The following is an 18,853-nucleotide window of genomic DNA, read 5'->3' on the forward strand; positions in this document are numbered from 1 at the left end:
CCATGTCCATGTCTGGTTCCATGGGTTATTATACCCCAGCAGGCAGCTATAAATAAAGAAAACTAAGACGTTACTTGACTGTATTATCTGGCATCCAGGTTTTAAAACCTAAAGTGAAATTTGTAATTTTGTTTCATCCAAGACAAATGGAATTGATTCTACATAAAATATTATTCTTAAATATAAGACACAGTAATGTTAAAAGTACAAATACCTACTTTTTAAAAAAAAACTTCCATGGAAAAGATTGAAATATAACACATAAAGATAGCACTAAATTCCCCCAAAACATCGATGGAGTTTTTTTCCATCCTTTAATTACTGAAAATAAAACAATTAAGATTCATGTCACAATTATGGCTTCTATTTTCAACACCTCCTCACCTGTTTAACTTAAAACAAACGAACAAGTAAAAACCAGTATTTAACCCATACAAGTAATTGATACAATATTTAATTGATACACTAATTTTAATCTTTCTTGTTATCGCTATTTGCTTTTAGTTGTGTATTCTCTGATGGTTTTGGAAATTCTACTTTGGGAATGATTATTTTGCATAGACCATAACTTATTTAACAAATGTTCTTGATACTGAAAATTTCAGCTCCCTCTATATTTAAATGTCATTTTACATTTAAGATAAAATAAATAAGACCGTTTGTAGTTTATTGTCATGCTCTGTATAAATTATTTTTTTCATAAAGAAGTTAATGTTTATCTCTAACACCCTTAATGCAGCTTATATTTTAATTTTTATTCCAAAGAAGTGCTTGCCTTTTAACTTTTTCTTTCTATTCACAGTCACTTTTTCTGCACTATCCTTATTCCTGGACTTCATTTATTCTAGTACCAGTTTAGGGTTTCAAGGAGAAATGACTGATAACTGCCTATAAGAATTTTTAAAAGTGAAAATAAATTTGTATAAAATCACTCATGGTAAATTTATTAAACAAAATACTGAATCACAAAGAACATTTTCTTTTATAATTAGAGGATATTTCTGATATCCTCTGGATATTGCTGACATTCATCAAAAATTGATATTGTTATTAAAAGTTTCCAATTTTAAGAAAGCTTGAAAAAACATACATGTACATCATATTTGTCAGACACTTCTAGATGTAAAGTTACCTGGTTACTCTGTTGGTTCTGAAGGGTTTGAATGAGTCCAGTAAGCGATGGTTATTCCAACCTGCAGAGCCGCATCTGGTGTTTTCCTTTTTAATGTCTTAGCTTAGTTGTTAAGACTCTTTATGATAATTTCCTGAGTTTTTATCAGTAAAATCTTGAGAGTTCTAGAGAGAAAGAGGGCGGGAGAGAGTAAGAGAGAACTTCACAATCAGAAGTTACCTTCAAAGGCTGTAGACTGAAAGCTATGCAGACGCTGGATTTCCGGTTGGCCACTTTTACAACTTCTGCTTTTATTTCCTTGGGAAATGTGGGGCAGGGTGGGCGAAAAGTCATTTTTTAAAAGGCAATTTAAAATCTTGCAGCTTTTTACTGAAACCTGCCATAGAGTTGAGGCTTTACGAGTTATTTTATTTTCCATGCAAATGTTAAATCCAAGCCCTTCGAAGTCTGCTTCCTGGAAAAGGTTGCAAGCTTGCTTTCTCGGATGATTGTTTACCTGAAAACATATTGTCCTCAACACTGGGTGATATATTACAATTTAACGAGTAAATTACATTAACTCAGAATGTGTGCTTGTTAGGGATATTAAGTCTCTTGCTCTTTGCTTTTTTTCCTGGTTAATAATGTCATTATTTTAAATCTGTGTTTGATCAACTCTTTGTAGGGGAAACAGTTTCCTCCCATTACAAATGATAAGATTCCAAAATTACATTAGAAAGAAAAACAGTTGTATCCATTGCCAGGCTTATTATATAAAGTATCTTTCATGCTTTTCTTGAATAGAACTTAACAAATAATTTTTTTCCTTTTAACCTAGCTTTTGGTTTGGGGGGAAAAATATCAAATTAAGGGATCCTTGTATCACTATTACTGTGATATAAATATTATGAACCCGTGTGCGTGTGTGTGTGCACACACACACATACACACAATATTTTGAACTGTAATCTTCTGTTACCAGAAGAACCACTTGGGTAGATGCCTTCGCTGTGAACATATGTTTCAGTTATTTCTTTATTTTGTGTTTTGCATGTGCCTGTCTCTGCATTTGTTAATCTTCAAAAGTGATTCTCCAAGTGCGGAACCGCAGCTAGGCCTCATCTGGGAAATAGTGAGAAATGCATATTCTCAGGCACCAAACCTAGCCCCAATGAGTTGGAAATTCTGGAGTGTACCCCTCATCTGTATTTTAATGAGCCTCCTATGTGATACTCATGCACACTAAAGTTTAAGCACCCTTGATTTAAATTGAAGAGTTTTTTTGGAAATAAGAATTTGAAATCAAGCTATGAATTTGAGTCATTTCATTCAGAAATTTCAGTTACATAATGATTCTGCTCTGTTAGTCATTTAGAAGGTGTTAGTTTGCTATTAAATTCTTGAAAAAGTGGGTATTAAATTATTTTTATTTTAAAATATGATTGTTGCAGTAAACATTTTATTTGTTGATTTGGAGACACAAAACTGTGCTTTGACAGAACTTTTGTGCTACATACAATTCAGAATAATGATAGTCAAAGTTCGATTTCTTAGATTGTCATGAATTAACTTATGTTATAAAATCTACTACTCTTTGAAGTAGATGTTCATATTGTTTCTATTCTCTGAATGAGGGAAGCTAAGAAGCAGAGCAGTAAATTAATTAGAGACCCAACTCCAACCCATGCTGTCTGATTCCAGAACCTGCTGCATTCATTGTCACTGTGTACCTGAAAATCTTCCCCATCTCACTGTCTCCACAACCCCTACCTCACGCTGAGGCCCAGGAGTGAGAGGTGAATGCCATGAATGGAATGGCCACACCTCTTTCAAGAAAATAGGAGTCATACTTGCCTTTAAGGCAAATTGTAAATTCTAAAGGATGTTTATGAAGCCTTTCTAAGGTCTTCAGATGAAACAAGAGTTGTGAAAAAAAATTATTACTGTTTTCAATAAATTAATGTGTTATACTAAAGAAACACTAATTCAGGACACTTAAATCATAGGCTTTACTGAGAATTTGTATTTCCAGATTCCTAGAGAACTTCAAATTGGGGTGAAGGTGTGGAAGGACAGGCTCCAGCTCTTTATCTAAACTAACTTTTTCTTTCCTTTAGTTTTAACTCACAACCACACCTGTCTGTGAACCTTCTCTGATAATATTTTCTCATTGGAGGATGACAGCCAATTACCCATTTAGACCACTTGTCCCTGAAAGTGACTAAAATTTTTTGAGAATGGTCTCAGGTTACAAAAGTATGTTATCCAAATAGAAGTAGAGCAAGTTGTACACTTTGAGCTCTCATAAGTAAACAACGCCACATGCAGTTTGTAATTGTATTACTATTGAGAACAGGACTAGCTTTGATTGATTTGGTTATTTACTCTGATTGAGATAACTTAGAAAAATAAACTTATACCCCAGATTATTTTACATGTAAGTGGTTTAATTGGTTTATTTATTTTGCCAAGTCTGCAAAAGGTTGTCTGCTCATCTGAAAATATTTACTTCAAATGAGATTACTCTGAACCCAGAGGGCTCTTGAAATGGTAGGTCATGGTGGTCCCTGGGGAACCAGGTTGAGGCAGGAAGGTGCAGATAATTAAACCATTTGATTATCTTTTAGGCTATTTTAGTTCTGATATGGTTTCTAAATGTGGTCATTTTGACATAGTGAATGTTTTGATTGAACACATGCATTTTATGGCAGTGCTTGCTTATGTCATCCAGCTTGGCTTTACCTGTCAGTGTATAGAAATTTAGGTTAGATATAAGACAAATAAATCCCAAAGGGAAAAGAGTCTTGGGCATTAGGATATTTAGTGAAAGAGAATGCTAACTCTGTTGATCCAGCTGTTTGTTAACTCAACCTGTCTCGAGTGTTTTGCTTGAAATACTCAGTATGTATGGTTAAATCCCTTGACATCCATTATGCTCCTAGGACACACTGAGTTTTTTGCATAAAGGCCTCATTTTAGACATACTGTGGACTATCAGCTATTGTAGAACAAAGATTTTTCTATGCAAATTAAATTAAAGGAATCTGCTATTTTCTTTAAAGTAAAATTTACTCTAATTCAGGTGGAGTTACTCACGAGAAGACGCTGCTAATTTCTTGTCACTTTAACACAGTCTCCCTATACATGTGTACACCCATTCTTCCACCCCAGTCCAAGGCTTATTACCAATGAAATATTTATTTGAAGTCATTTTATGCTAAACACAATAATGTGGTGTATTGAAGAATTCAGCTAAAAAATGTTGGAGACTTCTTTTAAGAGTTCTTTATTTTAATGGCTTAACTAAAATAAAATTTCATGTAAATAAATTCATTGTTTTTAAAAAAAGTTTTTTACTACTTCAAGATGAGGTAGGATGCTGTGTATAATTTACTTTATGATGTATACTGGGTTTTCATTTGAATATTTAAACATAAAATTAAAGAGTGTTGGGGAAGTATGAAATGTTATATTTTGTTTTATCAGAAGGACAGTTGCATCTACTTCATCAATTTTTCATTGATGTGCTTGGAAGAAAAAGAAGCACATTCAGAGTGGGATTCTTATTTCCCTTTAAAAAGAACACTAACTTAGTAATTTTAAAATTCTGCGATTATTGGGTCACTGTAGAAATATCAGAAAATATGAATAAGTAGAGTACATAGCTCTGATAATCTCACCGCCATTATCACATCTTTGTGAACACACACATGTTTTGGCAACATTTCTAATCACTTATTTTAAAGAAATGAAGATGACTTAGAGCAGACTTCAATTCACTTAACTTTAATTCTTCCTTCTAGCTCAAGAGACGTGTTTTAATTTCTGTAGTATAGTAGGCCTTCCAGGGTTTTTGGACATGCATCCTCCTCGTTCCTTATCACTTTGTGATATATTATTTGGAGAAAGAAAGTAATCGATCTGGAGGATGAGATTTTCAGAACTCAGTTTACAGGAGAGATGAGCTGTTCAGCCCAAAGACAGAAGTGGGCTGGTATGAAAGGGATGGCTAGACTTCTGTGGATTCTCTAGTTGATTCTGCTGCCCAACAAATGTGTCCCTCTGGGAATATATAATAGAGTAATTCTTTGATACTGATCTCCAATCATTAACATTACTTAAAACTATGCAATATGAGGGTTTTTTCTACCTTTAGGACTATTTGGTCCATTTTCTTAGGTTGCGTTTATTCTCACATAGTATAAGTTGCTATTAGAAGACCTGTACATTTTCTACATATACCAAAAAACTAACAAACTAATTTTGTAGGCTTCCAAAAAACAGTTGCATTTAAAAGTCTTTGCTTTTCCGTTTGAAAACTAGTAACAGCTATCATGATTTTCCTAAAAATATGAGCCATCAGAAGCAAATATGGCCTTCACATCCCATATAAGAGGTTGACCGATGGTTCTTTTCAGCTAACTGTATGCCGCTCTTCCTTTTTAATTCTAAGCCTTCACTCTCAACATAGGATTTTACTTCTGTCCCAACTCCCTGAGCGTATTGGGGCCAATGAACTGTTACAAGCTTCTTCAAATTCCTCACTTCACCTGTAAATTTCCCTGAGTGTGTTTTCACCAATTTTTTTTTTTTTTATCCCTGTGGTTAAGTAAAAAGATGTGCCTGTCTTTCTTTCCAAGTTAATCCAGACAAGAAGCTGTTGTTTTCTATCTCCTTTATCAGTTACCTGCCTTTCAATCTGTTTTTTTTTTTTTAATGGAAACTCTATTTGATACAGATCTTCGAAACAAGAGTTTGCCATCGATCATCCTAATTCAACTTTCTTTTTCATCTCAAGTTATTGTTCTTCATGTCCAGCTACTAGTAAACGTGGGCTACTTTCTTTACCGTTTCACCATATAGTCTTACTTGAACTCCCCGTTTCCTGCTTCTGCCCCACCACTCTAGAGAAACTTCTCTTTTGAGGTTCACATGTGGTTTTTCAAATAAACAAGCCAGAGAGGCCATTATCTATTATGACTTTTTCACTGTATTTCCTATTGTTGATGGCTCTCATTGTTAAGTGTCCCCTCTCCAACTTCTGTGACTCTGACTTATCTGGTACTCTTATTAATTCTGGAGAGTACGTGTGCATCATTTGATGGCTTATTTATCCCCTTCACTATCTCAGCCCTCTTTGTCGTTTCCCCTTTCGAAGAGAACATGGGGGTTTTGCAGCCCTCCCAGTGACATATTGCTCTTATCCCTAAGCTGTCACCTCTATATTAGTCCTCATGTCAAACCACCTACTAAATACTTATAAAACATTTCTACCTCCCCTTAAAATTTCTCTCACCTAACGGTGAGTTTATGAGCTCCTTGCCCTTATTACTTAGTCTTTTCCCAACATATTTTGCTAGTGAGTTCACATTTATTCAAATGCCTAATCCTTTCCTAACTTCCCTCAGATTCTTCTTGATTTTGCTTCTTACTGTTTATTCCCACCACTAAGACCTGGTTTACACCCTATAGACTTTTTTGCTTTTTCTCTCTGCCTCTCATTTCTCCTCTTCAGTTTTTCAGGACTTCGCTATCAGGTTAAGTTTCCTACAAAACTAAAACTTTTGTTCTCCATCCCTTCCATAATCTTTTAGTCATGTATTTTCTCATTAGTTCACTTATTTTTTTGTTATTTTATGTATTCAATAAATGTCAAGTGCCTAATCGGTGCTAATTAAGGAGAATATAGGTGTGACTACAACAAACCTGGAGTTCTACCTCAAAAAATTGACAGTCTAGTGGGGACGACAGACATTAAACAGATACCTAGAAATAAGTGAATTACACTGTGATGAATGCTCCAAAGGTTTCTCTTCCCCTCCCTGTCCCCCCGTAGTGAGGACTTTCACTAAACGGAGGTGACAGAGTGAGAGATCTGCTGCTGTGATTTTCCCCTAGCATCTCCCCAACTCAAGTTGAGACTGTCAAGAGTGTTTTTGGTGGTGGGAGGAGTGACAGCAAAGAAAGGAAGTGCCCCCAGCATCTTTAGGAATTGTTGAGTGATGTGGTACAGTGTGATTAAGGGGTCTGTGCAAAAGAGAAGTGGAAGTGTAGAAATATGAATGGATGGCAGGGGGTAGTGTCTGTGTTATGCTGCTAAGCATTTTACATTATTCCTCTCACAAAAACCTTACAAGACAGGTGATATACTCATTTTTCAGAAGAATCCGAGGCTCAGAAAAGCTCGTTATCCAGGGCCATAGAACTGGACCGGAATGCAGCCACTGCTCTCTCTTACCCTGAGCTTGGGATGTTAGGGATGCGTTGTGGAGCTGCAGTATTTGTGAAGAGTGCATGGGTCTTTCCAGGATACCTTCCCCCACTGTTCCTGTTTAGGCTTCTAGCTCTGCAAATGCTACTTTTATGACACTGAATCTGCACTCCTTGAAGACAGGGAACTTTCATCCTAACATTTTTCTCAGGGTTCTTAGCACTTTGTCTAGCTTTAAATAGACACTCTATCAATAGTTGTTGAATGACTGCTACTATCTTTCTGTCACCCCTCTTGCACAGAAGTTGACATCAGCACCCTTTGACAACAGGTGTCGTAACTGAAAGCAACTGCCAGGGGCACAACCGGCGCTGCCCGAGTTCTGACAGTTTTCTGGGCACCCTCCTGTTCCCTTTATAGGGTTCTTGTGTACGCATCCCATCAGACATAAAAGAAATATTTCAGTAACACTGTGTAACAACAACAAAAATAGGACATTAACAAGCAGCTCAGGTCATTCAGATGCAACCAGGTGTAGGAATCACTGCCTATGTTGACTTTAATCTGTGGTTAGTTCTGTCTTTGGAAAACGGGAGAGATTTGGATACTCAGGATATATTAAATAACGAAAGCTTCTAGAAGAGATTTGCTCCTAATCTTTCTTCTCTTAAGGAGGCATGTTTGCACACCTGAAACAATAATTATTAGGACAGTATAGCAAGATAAGCTGGCAGGGTACACATGTATATTTCTAGTAGAAGAGAATAAAAAAGGAACCAGTGCAAGGATAAATTGTGCCTTGACTGCAAGTATGTGAGAGAGAAAGACAGAATGACAAAGAGATTGAGAAGAAACAGACAGAAACAGAAAACAAGGCTCTCATTTCAAGACTGCAAAAGCAAAATGCTACTTTGTGCAGAGTACACATGTAGAATATTCCAAATTAAACACTGGTATTCTCCAAGTCTCAAAGATTTTGCTCTGTTTTATGGCCACTACTAAGTTTGAACATGGTACAGTTTGTGTTTCCTGGGAGATGTTCTTTTCTCATGCAAGCTTCTTAGGATTAGATATTGTTAGGAAGGAGGTAAGCACCTAGCATGGGAATACATGTACAAATGGTAAGAAAAGAAGATAGATTGAAGGATAGAGCTGGGAATTTTCCTAAGAAAATGAAAGAGTATAAGATCCAAGAGAGAAATTTAGGTAGATAAATTCAGAACCAGGTGTAAGAGAGGGCACATCCTGGACTATTTAACTTTGGCTGAGGAACATGTTTAGTGGTGTGTATGGGTTTTTATTTTGCTGTGACTAACTAGTTTCCTTTCGCATGTGGGAGAAATAGTGCTTGAATTCACTGTTTCTGTGGGCAGGGTTGGGGAGCTGGTCCAGAAGAGAAAGGTGGTATCAGAACATGTCAGAATATTTACCTCACATCTAATAAGATCTGCATGCTATATTATTTTGTCATTTAGAAATAAAATATACCTGTATCTCACACAGTCATGTTGGAAGTAAATGGAACATTTTTATAAAAGTACTTGGAGTATCCTAGTAAGATCTTTCTTTCTATGAAATATTTAATGATGCTATATATAGAAAACCAAATTTACTAAGAAATAACATTTTCCTTAAGGGAAAAGTACAAATAGTATGTAATATGATGTGAAATTAACACCATGCTATATTTTAAACAATGAAAAGTTTTTCAATAGTCAAAACTTACTCTGTAGGGTACGCCCACATCAATTGCTTCTATTAAGACTTCAGGTCAGTTGACCCATTTTTTTTTTTTTTTTGGTTTGGTTTTTTTTTTTTGGTTTTTTTTTTTTTACACTTTAGTAAGTTCCAAACTGGAAAAACAAGGGTGTTGCCAGTGGAGGTTGAGGTGAATTGGAAGGTGGACAGGTGCCATCACCGCAAGCCAGTGTGGAGATGCTGTGGTTAGTGCATTTCATGGACAAGAAATGCAGCCCCACCCCTGCAAACAGGGGTTTCAGAGTGTATTTTCTGTTTTTCAGGATGAATCTTCAAGTCATGAATGTAACCAGCGCACAATCCTTCTTTATGGAGTGGGCAAAGAGCGTGACGAAGTGAGGCATCAGCTGAAGAAGATTACCAAAGATATTTTGAAAATCCTAAATAAGAAGAGCACCACAGAGACCGGGGGTAAAGGGCCCGAATGCACTTGCTCCCATTGTGCTGTCTTATGTCTTTTCTCTTGGCACAGTCTTTATCACATTTCTACATGGCACTGTCCCCAGAGTGTTTCCTCTCCTGAATGACTGTCACATTGAAATGTGAATAAGCATATTGAAATTTTAAGGCCTTTGTTCCATTTATAGTAATTCTTGTATTAAAAAAGCATGCTCTATAGATAGATATAGGTAATTTTTATTTTCTCTTATACTTCCTAAATTTTCTACAGTAGTGTCAAATGAGGTACTGAAGAATAAGTCGGAACCCTTAGTCTGGAAGTTTCCCCAATTCTTTACTATCCTTTTTCAAGCTTGTAGTTTGTTCTGGGTGCTCGTATTTTCATGATACTTGGAAATCATGACACTGTAGTCACTGATCTTTCCTTACATTATTACAGAAGAATAATTGCAGTAGGTAGTGGTGGCTACCCACATCACCAAATGATGTCAAGTAAAAAAGAAATTTGGGTCTTTGCTCTATAATGCCTTCTTGGAATATTCTTTTCCCTGGCTTTTTACATAGTTTTTACAGTGAAACTATGCATTTATCTTATGTCACCAGATTGCATAATTGAAATTTTGTAAATATCCACTTCTCTTTGCCTAATTACTCTTCTCAAGGTTTGTTTATTTTATTAGGCCGTCATATGATTTAAAATATGATATCACTATATATTGTCCACTACCACCAGTGATGTTTATTTCTCTGTTACGTAATAATACAAAGGGGGAGGGGAGGTTTGAATTTGCTCTGTGCAAGCACTGCACTTCCTACACATGGTATAAACCACCTCTAGGAACCCTACTTTGCTGTTCAGTACGAAATACATACCTTTTTTTAGGGACTCGGTCTTTAGACTTCAACCGGGTGAATTACTAGAGCTTGTCTATACTAGTTCTAGTACCTGGAAAGTGCAGATATAACTAATGAAAGTAGCTCTTGCCGTCAGAAGGAGCGCACGGGCAGAAACAAGGTGCAAGAGCAACACGTTTTTCACTCTGAAAGTGACGTCTCGCAGGTACCTGAGGTCCGAGGTTGGTCCTGAGAACACAATGGGAAAGTTACCTTCATGTGATTAGCATCACATTTCCTAACTCCTTCTCATTGCCTGTTAAGGACCCTTTACTGCAAAGGCTCCCTGAGGGGACAGCCAAGAGTTGTGGAAGGGAAATGATACCCTGTTGTCCTGTCATTAAGCTTGAAAAATGCAAAACTGCTCTAAGAAAAACTGTTAACCTGTTGTTTTTCTCTTTTCTCCTGAAGAAAAGAGGATATGAGTTGCCTTTAGGAGCCCTGCAACTAGCTAGCAAAGAATATTTGGAACTTTTTTTTGTATTCTTGAAGATGGGGTGGACACGATCTCCTTTAAAGGTTCAGTAATAACAATTTTCGAATCTAAATTAATTTTAGAGAGTCCTTCCAGATTCTGTGGATTTTTTGATTTTGGAAAATAGAGTGTTGGGAAGCAGAAGGAAGCAATGTGGTATCCTTTTCTGTTGAGTCTACTTCCTTCCTTCACAGAGTTTTTTAATGCCAAACTGTTGTCTGTGCTATCTTGTGTCAGTCTCTCAGACAGTTCTTGCTTCGGAACTCACAGAGAGAAAATCATTGTTCCAGGCTGCTTTGTGAGATATTAGCAATGGAAACACCATGTGAAAAGGCATCTTCAAAGGGGATTTTTGTCTTTTCCTCATTTTAGATAAAATTCCTCAACCAGAAATATGTTAATTTAGGATTTTGTGAGCTGTTTGCTGATAGCCTATGTATAAGTCACTACTTAAAACCTAATATGTTCACCAGAAGCAGCTAGCTAACTCTATTTCGGATTAATGGAAGTTTGCCCACTTTTTCCAGCAAAGATGAGGATTGGTAAGGCAGCCAAACAGCTTGTGTGGGCATGTATTTAATTTCTGGCTACACGAAAAAAAATATGATTTTGAGAAACTCATTAGGAGCATTCTCAGATCAACCGGGGCTTACCTTGGGGAATTTATAATCTAAAACTTATATGACATTTCCAGGTACAGAGGGTCAAACCTCATCTTACATTTACATTAACTTATCGTCTTTGTTTTTTTCTATGGCACTGTCTTTTTGAAAACATTAATGAAGTTTACCATAACAGTCTCTAAGAGATCAGCACTTCTAGGATTTAAAGATTTTTGAAAAAGGAAAACCAAAATTAAGCAGCAAAAGAACAATAACATATATGATAAAAGCAAATTAACATAAGAAGGATGAGGAAAATCTATGAATAATGAGTATATTATTACTCATGTATATATCATTAAAATAAAGTATTCCATTGAGAACCACCACTAATTATTTATATTTTTCTTTGCACCTGAATATAAATTACCAAAAATCAGTGGCATCTTTTTTCATAGGAGATGTTAATTCATTAGTTATATGTAAGTAAATAGAGGCAATTAGCATAAACAAACAAGGGTGCATTTGTGAATTGTCATTGCTGGATCTACTTCCTCCTGGCTGTTATTTTTGTGTGTTGTTTTGTTTTGGTCCCAGCAAGGACTAAATAATAATGTTAACTTCAGTTGTAAAGCACATCATACCCAAGACTGTTGAAGCGAGCTTTCAACCTTGGATCAATGATGTTGGTAAATGAAAACTTCAAAACTTGAATATTTTAAACATATTCATGACATGTGAGCAGCTATATTGAAGGCAGACTTCTACACTTAATTGTAACTTTGGCAATACATATCGAAAAACAGATGTAGTGAACTTATTCTTTTTCTTGGTGCTATTTGATTAAAGTGGCAGTCTTGTACCTTATGTTACCTTTTAATTCTGATTTACTCTAGTATCAGGGTTTGTTTGTTCTAGGAAATTTGGACAAAACAGCCTGGTGTTTTTTTCTGGGGGACAAGCAGGGACTTAAACAATAATTGCTTATTATTGAAAGAAGAGAATCTTTCTAATGTTACTTTCTAAAATCATTACATTTGCCATTAGCAAAATCTTTTTGGGTTGGGTGAAATCTTGTGTATTTCATAGAGAAATGTGTCAAATGATCTTTGTTCTCTGAAATTAAAGTTTTTCCAAACAAGATGTGAGTGATAGAGCTCTTGTCGCCATAGCCATTAACTACCTGAAATTATCGTGATGGAAGTGACCTTAGAGATCATATAATACAACCTTTCCTGTTTGTTTTTAGATTTGTCTTTGTAAATACATACGTTAAGAAGTGTTTAAAAACAGTATCTAATTAATTTTGGATCTTACCCTTCAAACTCTTAAAAAGAACAAGAGTCTCTCTGGGATAGCAGTACTTATAAAACATTTTATTGGAATTTTCTTTACACTTTATACTAAATTTATAAGTGTAGCACGTTCCCATTAATGTGGAAGAATTTCATTTCTTTCTACCCCTAAAAATAGTAGGAATTGTGTGAATTTCCTTTTTTATATACTAAACTGGGAAAAATATCACAGTGCCTCTCCTAAGAAGGTGCCAGTCAAGTTTTCTATGATGTCAAAGTGAACCTGGGTAATCTCCGCCCCTCCAGCCCTTCATTGTTGAAATTATCCTATTTTAAAAGTCAGTGAGTTAGAAATGTTCATAAAGTCACTTCTAATAGTAGCAAAATCTAGAAATTACTTGCTATAGTGGATAAGTAAATGGCGGTATAGTCACATATTGGAATATTGTACATAAGTGAGAATTATTAATGTTTAAAACAAGTTAAAATTGCAGCAACAATATGGATTAATCCCAGAAGCATAATGTTGAGTGAAAGATGCCAGATGTTAAATGTATATAATCGTATGGTCCTATTTATATAAAGTTTCAAGGTGGGCAGTATCAGTCCAAGCTGTTAGAAGTCAGGATCTTGTCCCCAGAGAGAGAGAAGTGCCCGAAGGGGACCTGAGGGAATTTCTAGGATTCTGGTATGTGATTTGTTTTGTTACATGAGTATGTATTTTGTAGAAATTCATAATTCATGTACCTTTTCTTATGTAATGCTTCAGTAAAAACAACATTAAAGTCAAGAGCTTCTATTAAATGGAAAATAATGTATGTACTGTGTGTTTATTTAGTTGGAGATGAAGGACAAAAAGTCAGGAAGAACAAACAGGAAGCATTTCCAACACTGGAGACTGTGTTCACAAAACTTCAGCTCCTTTCTTATTTTGATCAGCATCAAGTGACATCTCAGGTGGCCATTTAAAACTATTTTATTATGCATTTAAGATATTCATATTTCCTGAAAAATCTTTTAGACAATATATGTTTTTAGCCTTAGTTTGTTTTTAAATATGTTTTTTAAACCTATTGGGAGGCATCTCAAACTATTGAGTAGTTCAATTTTAAGTAACAGGTTGCCTTCCTCAGAAGAATTCATTTTTATCGTGAAAATATTTTTACTTTTTGGTAATAATCATACTATATAAAATAATCTTTAATGCAATACTCATTATATTATGGTCCTACATTGATATTGTTAAAGGAGAAATCTGTTGATGGCTGAAATAAAATACTATGTAATTGTGAAGAAATCAAATGTTTTGTTTTACAAATCCATTGATATCAAATAAATAGATGTAACTTGGAAAGCAATTAATATTTGTAGTCCTTCCTTTAGGATAGTTATATCTTGATCTTTATGACAACTTGGCTTATTTTTTCAAATGATAGCTATAGTAAGGAAGTTGATTTGTACATGATTTTCTGATCTCTGTAGAAATGTTTTCTCTAAGTAGAATCACATATAAATTCACATTTCTTAAAATATAAAATAATTTAATAAATTATTTAGAATATTGATCTTATAATTATTTTCACTTTTGTTTGCACAGATCTCTAACAACGTGCTAGAACAAATCACTAGCTTTGCATCAGGGACATCCTATCATCTCCCTTTGGCTCACCACATTCAGCTCATCTTTGACCTCATGGAGCCAGCACTGAACATCAACGGATTAATTGACTTCGCAATACAGGTGTCAAAGAGACCCTGCTTCTCTCGTTGTTTTAGGGAAGCAAACCTACCAGGCATCATACAACTTAAAATGAGCCACCAGTGCGTTTTTGAATAATTGAGACATTCTGGAAAAAACTGTATTCACTTAGCATTTTAATTGCAACTGTGTTCATATTTTTTAATTAAATAATCATAAATATATATATGAAATTATATATCATAGTCATTTAAAAAATGTGAGCATTTTGAGAGTAATTTTTTTGTCGTAATTTTGCTGAGGAAAGGTGAAAGTTTATTTGCTGTTAATAATAGAGTATATTTTAGGTTAAGAGCAAAAAAATAAAACCTTATAATTTGATTTGCCCTATATTTCTTATACATATACTGGAGTTTATTTATTATCTTATGTTGGTAGTAAACAGAAATAAAAGTTGGTTTCTACTCCTTATTCTATTGGAGGTGTTAGCTTTGTTAATAACAAAATAGTGATAAATAACTTCTGTTTTATTAAAAAGAAGGGAAAAATGAAAAAAAATGAGAAGTGGCATGCTTTTCTCTGAAATTATCCAGCCCAGAACTTTGGGCCACCATAAAATTTTATTAACTGTTCTAGTATTGAGTACTTTTTGATTGCATATATACCATGATGTCTAGACAAGAAAATCCCTAATTTGATAAGAGATTAAAATTAAAAACCAGTTTAATTCACTGGGGTGTGTTTTCTGTGACTGTGGTTATGCATGTACATGATCCTGGGGCAGGATAAAGTGAGATCAAGTAGTGTTAGAATAACTCACTATATCCATGGTTTTTAAAAGCAGATGTTTTCCTATTTGTTTTGGCAGCTATGTTTTTATTCAACCTTTTCTCTCCTTGTAGCTACTAAATGAACTGAGTGTTGTAGAAGCTGAACTGCTCCTGAAATCTTCCAGCCTGGCAGGAAGTTACACAACGGGGCTTTGTGTCTGCATTGTGGCTGTTCTCAGGCGGTACCATAGTTGTCTGATCCTGAATCCTGATCAAACAGCCCAGGTGTTTGAAGGGTTGGTATATGTAATATCATTATTGTTTCTCACATCCTAGAATGTATAATTTGTGATGAAATATCATAGTAGTTTCAAGAGAAAAATAGTACTGATTTATTTCAATAAGAAAATACAAAGCAGCAGTCCTTAACCTTTTTGGCACCAGGGACCAGTGCTTCTATGAGAATCTAATGCCTGATGATCTGAGGTGGAGCTGAGGTGGTGAGGCTAGCACTGGGGAGCAGCTGCAGATAGAGATGAAGCTTAGCTCGCTCTCCCACTGTGTGGCCGAGTTCCTAACAGGCTACTGACAGGTACCGGTCTGCAGCCTGGGAACTGGGGACCCCTGATGTAAAGAATACATCTGCAAGGACACATTCATCAAAGGAGTTATTGGCATGAAACATATGTTGTTTTTTAATAAAATGTGATTCCTTCCTCCCTTCTTCATTTCCTTCTTGACTTCCTTCCCCTTAGTCTCCACCAATATAAGCCAGTCATTTATAGCCCATCATCTGTGCTATCCAGCATCATGGGTTGTTATGAATGGTGAATATGTTACGACTTCTTTGTTAATGTAATTTCAGTTTATATTTGGAGAAATAGCTTTGCATGCATTGTCATCTTAAAGGTTTACTTTAATTTCATTTTTTAATAAACTAAAGCTGTCTTTTGATAAGATTAATCTAGAACAAGCAACTTTCTCGATTCTTAGTCTTTTTTTGGTTTGTGTGGATTGTAAGCTAAGATTTTCTCTACTACCACTAGTAAAATTGGGCTAAATAATTACCTAATGTTATCCCCATTAGATGTTGAGGTTACAGGGACCTGAGAAGTACAGTGAGCTCTCAGAAACCCTATACTAAGCTCCTTTTTGTCCAATGCAGACTCCTTTCTCCAGGGCATGTTATATCAAAAAAGACAACCTGTTCTTCCATTTTCCTTCTGGGCTCAGAAGAAACCTGGGTTTCTTTGGTTCTGTAGTCCTCTTTTGTTCTTGTAATCAATTTATACTCTGTTCCATAGTGGCATCCACAGTAGCTTTTTGGGGGGAAAGAAATGCAACCACATTAATTTTACACATAGATTATTAAGTGAAATCTGAAACATCCAGATATTTTTAAATGTAAGAAAATTGACATGTTAGAATTCAGGAAATAGAGAACTATTGAATAACCCTCAACTACCCTGTAAGCTGAATAATTAATAATACCATTTGGAATTCAAGAGACTGAAACTTGGCTTGGGCCTGTTAAATGAAATACTTAAATGATGTACTCAACATCAAATAGCTAAAAAATCTCCCAGACTGCTAAAAGTTTTTCAAATTTGGAGTTCATTCATACTATTTAATTTATACTATACTTTTTAAACTGGTCATGAAATGAATATAATAGGTTTTAATAAGTATTTTTCTTTTTTTATTAGGTTAAAATTTATTTCTGTATCGTTTATTTTGACATTTTAAATTCATGTTCTAGTAAATGTTCATAAAATCATATTTAATATTAGCCTTATTATATTTTAACTTTACCATACATAGTAAGGATAACTATTTTACCCAAAATTATTATTTTGTTTTTTTCATACTTACAAGAATGAATATACAGGATCTCAATTTAAAATGTTTTTCTTACATGTAGGAAAAACATTTTCTTACATGTAGGAAAAACGCTTTAAATTGAGATCCTGTATATTCAGGAATCACTGACTGCTATATCGTGGATACCTAGCAAACTTTCAATAAGTATTTATTTACTTTAATCACAAAGTAATTCTTTGCTTTTTAGGTTATGTCTGGAATTTTTTTGTTTATAATGTTAACAATCGAGTGTATTTTTCTTAATGGCATGCCACTTTTGCTGTAACTGACAGCTTTTACCAGCTGCCTAGTGACCCCATCTGCTGATGTCAGTTCACAGGGTTTGGGATGCCCCATTGCCATTTCCTAACGTAGTGGCCTGAAGTTCCACCTCTGGTTTTTGTAATTTGCGATTTCTTCTTAGCCTTGACATCCTAGATTCCCTCTGGCTTCCTCCTGTTCCCTGAGTAGTAGAGTGAGCTCTGGACTGGGAGTATGGAGACCTAAGCTCTCCTCTTGGGTCTACTGTGAACTAGCTCTTTGCCTATTGGCAAATCGCTTTACCTTTCTGAGCCTTAGAGCCCTTCTGTGAAATGAAGAGGATGAATCTTGATTTCTAAAGCTTATTTCAGCTTTAATAATCAGAGTCATCTATAACACTGTTTATTAATAGATGACTATTAAGGCTGAACCCTGTAACAGGGTAAAAGACGGTAGTGGAATCAGACTCACATATATGTGAATGGACCACTTTTGTTTACTTCTGTGTTCTATGAACTATGGCCAAAGGGGCCACAGTTCTGATTTGGGGAAAATGGCACCAACTGGAATGGTAATGGTACTTCTGAACTGAAAGACTTACTGAGACTGTCACTAGAAAGAAGGGGTTTTAAATTTTTATGTAAGATAAACTAAAATTTGTTTCTAGTTTGGATAAACAAGGGAAATGTGACCTCAAACCATGAATTTATTGGGTTCATGCCAGAACCAGCTCATGGTCTTGAAAATGAATTTCCCAGATTTACTGATTAGAAGAATTACTCTTTTTCAAAGGAGTGGGTTTGAGGATCTTTGAAAATTTACTGAATTTGTGAATCTTTTTACCGAACAGAGATTCTCTACTTCATTTTTTCTTTTGTGTTCTAGTCACAGCAACTTTATTGTTGGGTTCTTCCATTTTATCTTCTGTATGGAGGAATTTCTTTTGTTTCTTGTTGTTAATGACATTTCTGAAGTTTTAAAAAAGTATCTAGTGTTTTAATATCATAATAGAAACTGATATTTTGCTCATTTATTCACTATTGCTATAATGTTTAGTGTCAACATTATAGCATATCTTTTTTCTTGCCCAAGTAATAAATGGACATATTTTCATTCTAAAATATTCAAACAATAACATATATATTAGCAAAATATACGTCTCTTTTCTTCACATGTTTTTCTCAGGTTGTGTGGTGTGGTAAAGCATGTTGTGAACCCCTCAGAATGTTCTTCTCCTGAAAGATGCATCTTAGCCTACCTCTATGATCTCTACGTATCATGTAGCCACCTCAGAAGTAAATTTGGAGACCTCTTCAGGTGCGTAAAAGACAATCAAAAGAATAGAAGCAGGATTGTGTCTCTATTTGTGAGTGACTCAACCAAGCTTGCCATCCTTTTTAATAATGAAAGTTAATCATAATTATATCTGCCACAATTCATCTTGAGTTACCTTTTGTTGTAGCTATAACCTCTCATTACAAATTATTATTCATGTTTAGATATATTTGAAATTTTGAG

General features: G+C 35.0%; 2 protein-coding genes across 3 annotated transcripts in view; one reads left to right on the forward strand and one right to left on the reverse strand.

Annotated features, from left to right (window-relative positions):
- MED12L (mediator complex subunit 12L) overlaps positions 1–18,853 on the forward strand; it is a 315,454-nt gene that overhangs the window by 231,312 nt on the left and 65,289 nt on the right. Inside the window, 5 exon segments of the mRNA XM_039855087.1 lie at positions 9,344–9,491; positions 13,584–13,702; positions 14,343–14,486; positions 15,347–15,510; positions 18,521–18,652. Coding sequence (XP_039711021.1) covers positions 9,344–9,491; positions 13,584–13,702; positions 14,343–14,486; positions 15,347–15,510; positions 18,521–18,652 — 707 coding nt within the window.
- The window catches only part of P2RY12 (purinergic receptor P2Y12), a 44,253-nt gene that overhangs the window by 1,973 nt on the left and 23,427 nt on the right, over positions 1–18,853 (reverse strand). Inside the window, exons 1-2 of one of the 2 annotated variants that reach the window (XM_039855091.1) lie at positions 9,049–9,141; positions 1,133–1,296 (exon numbers count right to left, since the gene is read on the reverse strand). The gene's annotated coding sequence lies outside the window, so the exon portion shown is untranslated. Of the gene's footprint in view, positions 1–1,132; positions 1,297–9,048; positions 9,142–18,853 lie in introns of those variants that run through there. The other variant, XM_039855090.1, reaches the window with a different exon arrangement.

The sequence above is a fragment of the Pteropus medius genome, unplaced genomic scaffold, assembly GCF_902729225.1.
Source record: "Pteropus medius unplaced genomic scaffold, Ma_sr-lr_union100, whole genome shotgun sequence".
Taxonomy (NCBI): Eukaryota; Metazoa; Chordata; class Mammalia; order Chiroptera; family Pteropodidae; genus Pteropus; species Pteropus medius.